The 8,037-nt window shown below is 32.3% G+C and overlaps 1 protein-coding gene across 1 annotated transcript; it reads left to right on the forward strand.

The window, feature by feature from the left end:
* The first annotated feature begins 3,660 nt into the window (after positions 1–3,660).
* On the forward strand, positions 3,661–7,217 carry LOC143249660 (uncharacterized). The gene is made up of 2 exons (XM_076499929.1): positions 3,661–3,820; positions 5,592–7,217. Exons 1-2 carry the CDS (start codon positions 3,818–3,820, stop codon positions 6,216–6,218), a joined length of 630 nt encoding a protein of 209 aa, XP_076356044.1. The 5' UTR covers positions 3,661–3,817; the 3' UTR covers positions 6,219–7,217.
* Positions 7,218–8,037: the final 820 nt, after the last annotated feature.

Consider the following 8,037-nt stretch of genomic DNA (forward strand, 5'->3'; position numbering starts at 1 on the left):
AAAAAAGATAGTTTATTTTTGCAAGGTATTTTTCTTTCACTGCCTAATTCGTAAGCGATAAATGATTAGTCTATTTCGTGAAACAAAATGTGGGAAGTAAGAAATTTACGTTATTTGGAGAAAAACAAATAAATATTAAAAAATCTTTATTAGCGTACAAGATGTTGTGACAGTGACGTCACTAGAATGAAAAGATAACGCTTTGATACGTCTGAACATAAAAGGACGATTTGTTTACATCACATAATTGGAGTGTTCACACAAACTGTAGTGAGAGACATCGCTAGGTATTTAAACTATTCGGGACTCGGGTCTGTGGCTGAGAGAATTTTCAGTGTTTCAGTATGATATCGAGCATGTTTTTTTTTCTGATTTTTCAAGACACCGACTTTAAATTTGGGGCACTGTCGAATGGAATCGGGGCATCAATCCCGTGTGTCGGTGCCTAGCAACGCCTCTGACTGTAGTGTGCTATTAAATCTATTACCTACTTACTAACAAGAAATATGTATATGTAATATATTGCATCGTTAACGCAAAATATTCAACTTTGATATAGGATCTTCTTTCTATAAAATCCCACAGTGGAACAACGGTAAGTCTACGGATTTACAACGTTAAAATCAGTGGTTCAATTTCCCTCAAAAGACACAGCAGACAGTTCAATGCAGCTTTGCTATAAAAACAATTAATACACACACATACACGTGCTTTGTCTATAGAGGACTGATATCTTAAACTAAAATTATTTTTTCCAAGGACACTAATTATTGATTGATTGGAATTAAGCACAAAGCTACACAATGGGTTATCTGTGCTCTGCCCACCACCCGGTTTCTAGCGGTGTGAGTCTGCAGACATTCCGTTGTGCCACTAGAGGGCGGCATTAAGTAAGTAACGTAATTAAAGGTAAATAACTTAGCCATCGTGATAATTCATTTGAATCTTTAAAAGTTATGGACTGGAATCACTTGGACTAAAAGGTTATCTGAATGCACAAAAAGATAATTAAAATTCTATCATTAGATTCATTAATTAATTATATTTTTATAAAATGTTCTTGTCAGTCAAATCTGTCATTCATAAGTCGGAATAATCGTTTTATATATATATAGTTGGTTGAAGACAAAATACAGTAAGATATTTGACATATGTATTAATATTAATTGTTCAAAAAGCAAACCTAAACACTAAAAAGTTCAAACCATCCTGAACAAGGTGAACTGGTATTTCAAGCCACAAACTACATAACCAGTTTTATCTAGATCATTTTCTGTAGAATTGTCAGCTGTAGTTGCACTCTTAATGTGAGTTACATTTTATACTCAGCATGAAAGGTTTCATAACATTTGAAACCAACAAGAACGAGTCAACCTAAATAAAGGTCTCGGTAGTTTTTCAAATGGAACTCATGGAACAGTCGAAATTGAATAAATACTGTGAAAAATTATACAATAATTAAATAACGTGGCATTAAAAATAAACACCAAATCCTTCTTCTTAACTGAAACAGCACATCTAGGAAGCACGTTCGTCAATCAGAACAACATGTTGCTGTTCTGAAGGAAAGAATGAGAGCTACTTTTTGCCTTTTTGTTTCAAATGCAATAGGAAACAACAAAAAATGGCACCAAAATGGGTATTTTTTCTGTTTAGAACACGTGTGATAAGTTAGTTGGAACTGTCTTTCTTTTTCTTATGTTTTGATTATGCGAAACATAGATTCTCATTAGCAACTGTGGCCCTGCATGGCCAGGTGGGTTAAGGCGTTCGACTTGTTATCCGAGGGTTGTGGGTTTGAATCCCTCTCGCACCAAATATATTTGCCCTTTTAGCCATAGAGGCGTTATAAAGTGACGGTCCATCCCACTATTCGTTGGCGGTGGATGGTGATGACTATCTGCCTTCCATCTCGTCTTACACTGCCAAAATTAGGGACGGCTAGCGCAGTTAGCACTTGAGTAGCTTTGCGCGAAATTCAAAACAAACCTTAGCAGCTGTTTTAGAAAAACAAAACAAAACATGAAGGCTCTTTTCAAATTTTGAAATTATAAGTTAGTAGTAAAAATATACAAATAAATTGTATTAATCATAATATTAAAACTTCATAGAACGAACTAGACATGGTAATATTATGTTATACCAAAATATAAAATTTACTACCTCGTGATCTCAATCAAAACTATTATATGTTCTGGAGTTTATTTGTATTAACCTTATAATTAGTATCGTAACATGTTAATAACCACAAAAACTGTTAAATTATGTTTTAAATATATTTACCTGAGATTACTTGCACGCAATTTTTTTACAAAGTAGAAACATGTTTAGCAGTGGCTGACTAAAAGTTGTGTGAGCCGAAGTACAAATAATTTTATGGATCCTACATCCCATATTATTTTACATAAAATAAAATTATCAATGGGCCCATATTAAGACCAGGGGCCTTGGGGCTGAGTCCCCTCTAGCCCCAACCTAAATACGGCACTGACGTTTACCACCAAAGAATAAAGTTAGATACATGTGTTTGTCAGTTAATAGTTTCAGTTGTAGTTATAATAAACATGGTGAAACTTTAACTTCAAACAAATTTGTAAAACATACCTAATTTTTTTAAAAATAACAATTTTGTATGCATGCAGAATACACGTTCTAACGGATTTGAAATAACATGGTGACAGTGAAACTGAAATAAAAAAAATTCATTTGTTTAAATGAGTCCTTTTGTGTTTTGTTCTAAAACGTCAAAACTCTTCAGACAGCTTCAAGACTTTTAACTGAACAAATTACTCACGCTTTCTATTTACAAGGCATTGACTATTATTATCATAAGTAATGACAAATCTATAGTCACGCATATTGTGGATTAATTCAGGATGTTCTTTTTAAGCAAACGTTACAAAGTTTTAATAGATTTTCACAAATCAAGAGCTGATCATAAATGCATAGATCGACACATTAAATTATCACAGAAGACTGACAAGTAATGAATTATACGTATACCAACTTATTAACATCAGAATAATTTCATCGACTAAAGTGTTAACATATAAACATATTCATAAGTGATTCAAAAACTATACTATGTAAATAAAACTGTCATTTGCATAGTTTGGCTTTTTTGCTGAAACGTGTACGTTTCTTCCGAGAAGTTGATACCAGGATAGTGGCAGCCGGCGGAGGCTAGTTTTGTGGAGAGGTGGCGTAAATGGAACATGCTGAGATTCGTTGTACACGGCGGGTCCGTCTCATTAATTTCTTTAAGAGTTTTTGTCAAATAAAAGCAATCGCCTTGACCCATTGAAAGACCAAACTACCCCAGTTTTAGTAATATATTAGAGTATGTTTTTATCTAAGTACAACTAAATCATTTAAGCTAAAATAACTCATAATTACCTTGACACAAAGATAGAAATTAATGTTATCTGTTATAAAAATACAGTTAACCGATACTTCGATCTTCGAATTTTTTGTTTATCCTTCGAACTTCAATCTTTTATCTCCTTTTCTTTCTTCACAAGACCGATTTAACTGGTTTGAAACCAAGAACGTGGCTCACGATCGTAGGAGCAATGGATACAGATATCGTGGTTCTTTTTTACTCACCCCCCTCCCCCATCATTTTCCCCTTTATTTACTTCGACACCGGCAACGACATAAGACTAGTTGGACTCCTCTGAAGGTGGATATGTAGGTCAGGCGGTAAGGAGACATATAAAATCAAGAAACTAGAAATATTCTCTCTTGTAGACCTTTACCAGTTGAAAACGAGCTTGGCTGAGTGAGAGACAATAGAGATATTGAAGTAACTTTTACCATGGTTTGTACGACTTCCCTGATTTGGTATACTTTTGTGAATGTTAGAAACGTTGTCGGTGTAAATTAATCGTATCTCAGTAAATAAAAACTTCGTCTGTTAAAGGCCAGTTTAATATAACCAGTTCTCTGGCGTAAACGAAATATGTTATTTGGTGTAATCGGAGTCATTCCATAATACGATTTATAAAAGGATAAGCTATTTTCATTTATATTCAAAGTAACATAATAGAATGCGTTAAAAACTTATCTTTCAAATATATAAACTAAAATATTTTCCGAACAATGTTTCTTTAAAATATAGTTTGAAACAACAAGGTGACGTGAGATTTCGCTTTAGGTTTCAATATATTCAAAGAAAAAAGTGTATTTACAAAACGTATGAATATCGTAAAATATATTTTAATATCGATTATACATGCTGAACCTATATGTGCTAGTGCTTGTAGGACAGTGATTGGCTGTGTTATAACGTTATAGAATGTTAGTAGAGAAATGCTATATATATATATTACTGGACACGAATTAACACTAAGAAAAATATAGAACGTAATAAAATGATATAAAATATTATTTGTAAATTAAATAAAACATATTTTATTTACAAATGTTTGTTTAGTTCATATGATTTTTGACACTTTTTAGCAAGTTATCAGGCTATTCATTGTTTAATATTTATCTTACAATATTGTCCGTTAGCATCTCCAAAACATAAATTTCATATTCAATAATAATAATTATAATATCTATATATATAATTCAAATATAGTAGTTCCTGCGCAGTCTGTTTTACTATCAGTCTATACAATACTTTAATCTCGGATATTTTTTTATAATTTATTATTTTTGTCGTAATTAGTTACTTTTAAAGTTGTTAACTTGTTAGCACCTAAATTGTACGGATCATAAGATATAATTTAGCACTTAGTTATTAAAGCATTTTCAGTTATAAAAACTTTGTGTTTAATAATTTTATTTTTGTATTAGTATTACAGTTAAAAGAGCAACCACTCTTCTAGTAGCATATTTGTTAAAATATTATGATGCAAATGTTCAAAAACTACACCCAACGCATTAAATTACTGATTAAAAGCTGTATTTGTTTAAAAAAAACACGAAAAGTAACACAATAAAATTGGAGTTTAAGGAATTTTTTTTTTCTTAAATTACTGATCTCCCCTAACGATACATTTTTTAAAAATTATATCGTTAATCGTCTTTCTAGAAATTTTATTTATATATATTCCCCCGCCGCCTTGTATGGCTAGGTAGTTAAGGCGCTCGACTTGTAATCCGACGGTCGCAGGTTTGAATACCCGTCACACCAAACATGCTCGTCCTTTCAGCCGTGCGGGCGTTATAATGTTAAAGTCAATCCCACTATTTGTTGGTAAAAGAGTAGCCCAAGAGTTGACGGTGGGTTGCGATGACTAGCTAGCTTCCTTACACTGCTCAATTAAGGACAGATCGCCATTGTGTAGCTTTGCGCAAAATTCAAAAACAAACAAATATTCCCCCCTGGGACAGTGATAAGTCTACGGATTTACAACATTAAAATCAGCAGTTCGATTCCCCTCCATGGACAAAGCAGATAGCCCGACGTGGCTATGCTATAAGAAAAACACATTATATCAAGAGTTGTTTCTAATCGGTAAGTACGAATTTTAAGTCAGACATACCTTCCACTTTGCTCCACGATGTAAAAAAAAGTATTGTTTTTTTTTTCTGAGTTTACATTGTGCCTATTTTATATTAAAATATGCTCTGTTTTGCAGCGCTCTCTAACAGCCATCGTTCTCGCTGTTTTGTGTCTTTTGGTTTTGACGGTCTCAGTTGATGCAAGGCGTTTACGCAAATTACAGAGAAGAACCAATAGTGATGAATCTGCTGCTAGTGAAGATGACAGTCAGCTTGCAGTATCTGAGGAGGATAATCCTACTTCTTCTGGTAAAAGACCTAAAGAAAATAAAGCAAGAGATGACCAGGCTCTTTCTGTTCCAGCTGCAGAAAATAAAGAGACTGAAGAAAAGAGCCAAGCTTCTTCAGAGCCATCAGCTGAAGAAAATCAGAAAAAAGCCAACAGGAATAGACCCCGTGGTCCTTTAACGCAATTATTTCGTACACGAAATACTCGAAAACCATTGCATTTTGACCACAATAAAAAACAACCAAGGCCCACACTACCTTCTTTTTTATCTCGTTCTAGATCAAAACCAAGTACCATCAATAATTCCTCTCCAGATGAAGAAACTTCAACAAACAATTCTGAAAAGGCAGAGCCCAAATCTTCAAAACGTCAACGCCCTAAAGTGGAAGATTCTGGAAACACTAGAAGACGTGTAAATCGCAGACGTTTTACTCGTCGCAGACATCAAGTGAATAAACAGGATGGTGGCGAATAAAATTTAAGTTTTTCTTTCTTTCTTTTTCATCTATTTCTAGTGAAAAAAATTGACACATTCTTTATTGTGTTTAGCCATATTTTAGAAATTTGTGAACACGTGGCAAGGACAAATTAATGAAAAAATGTACATGGAGTTTTTTGTGTTGTTGTTTTTCTCTGACGATATAAATGATGTTGAAATATTTACTACTCATTAGGAACCCTACAGTTGGTTAGTCCATATCAAGATCAACATCCGTGCTTTTCTAAACATCTGTCAACACTCATAAATATTATACAAACATGTAATCATTTCTTCTTTCATACACTTTTGGATTTGTATACAGCATTTTAGGTTTTTTTTTACTGTAATAAAGTGTAAATATTGAATTTTAAATTACAAATTTTTCTAGCTGAATACTTATGCATAGTTCCAGATAAACTGTAATACTAACGTGGTAAGAATTTACATAGAAAAAAATAATTTGTTTATGAAAAAAGCCAATAGTGTTGTAAGTAATTTAAAATGCGCACTGAAATATTTAAGCTATCTGGAACTCAATCAAGAGACATTTCAACTAATATTCAGTAATAAAAACCTCAGCCTGTGTGTGTGTGTGTTCATTGTTGCTAAGTTTGGCTAACATGATACAGTTGTTGGCTAACTGAAGAAGAAACAACAAAGGCACCTAAATAATTAAATTAATTTTTGCATAAATCTGGCATATTTGATTACTTGTCTACTATATTGTTTGCTATATTAAATTATGTAACAAAATCCACCAGTACAAAACAAGATATTTTCTCATTGCAATATGTATATTGTATTATTTTTACTATTATTATAAAACCTGATATTCTTATGGGAATTAACGGAATAACCTATATAAAAGAAATATAGGTCTTTGCTACTATTAATATTTTAACCTCAATGGCATGGCTCAGTCTTTTGGGAGAGTTGCGAATTTTGAATCCGAGTAAACAAAAAAAAAAAAAAAATAGTTCCTGCACTTTAAACTATCAATGCATTATAAAAGTAACAGTCAACTTTTGCGGTGGATGGTAGGGTGCTGCTAAATTACCATTTTTATCTCTGTTAACATTTAAAAATCAGGGTCAGTAGAAGATAGCCGTAACGTTCATGCTTTAAATACAAATACAATTAACCTGGCTGACGAACTGCATGGTCTTTGTTCTGTTGCTGTGCAATTGCAATTGTTTCTTATTTTAAATTTAAAATGTCGTCTAAGTTAATACTGTTGTTTGGCTAAAACGTAAAGGAATGTGAAGGACAGGGGAACAAAAGGTAACTACTGGGTTTAATGGAGAATAATTAATGCATGTATAATATATAATACTCCACTTTCACTGAAATGTTCGGAAAGTAGTGCTTGTAATTAATAGTTATAAAATTAATATAACGAATTTATTGATGTTTAATAAAAAATATTATTTATAAGTGAAAGTTATTCTACGTTTACTTGTAGAATAAAGGAACTGATGCTTTTAATAAAATGTATACATAAACAAATAAAGAAATGTAACACATTATGATTCCAGGAAATTCAGTGTAAATAAATGTGTTCATAAAGTTTTACTAAACCCTTATCTTTTCCAGTGTCTTACATTATAAGAAAAGGGCTCACATCACATATGTTGTGTGTCTTAAATTGCAAGAAAAATAAAATAAAACGCAAAATTGTCATAGAGTGATTGACAAAAATATTCAGCGTCCAGTCAAAGTAAAAAATAAACCAGAACTAGCGTTCTGAATATATATTTTTAAAAAAGATAAATTTTATGCATATCCGATAATCTATAGCATGTATTTTTTTATC

This window comes from Tachypleus tridentatus, chromosome 4 (assembly GCF_004210375.1).
Source record: "Tachypleus tridentatus isolate NWPU-2018 chromosome 4, ASM421037v1, whole genome shotgun sequence".
Lineage (NCBI taxonomy): Eukaryota > Metazoa > Arthropoda > Merostomata > Xiphosura > Limulidae > Tachypleus > Tachypleus tridentatus.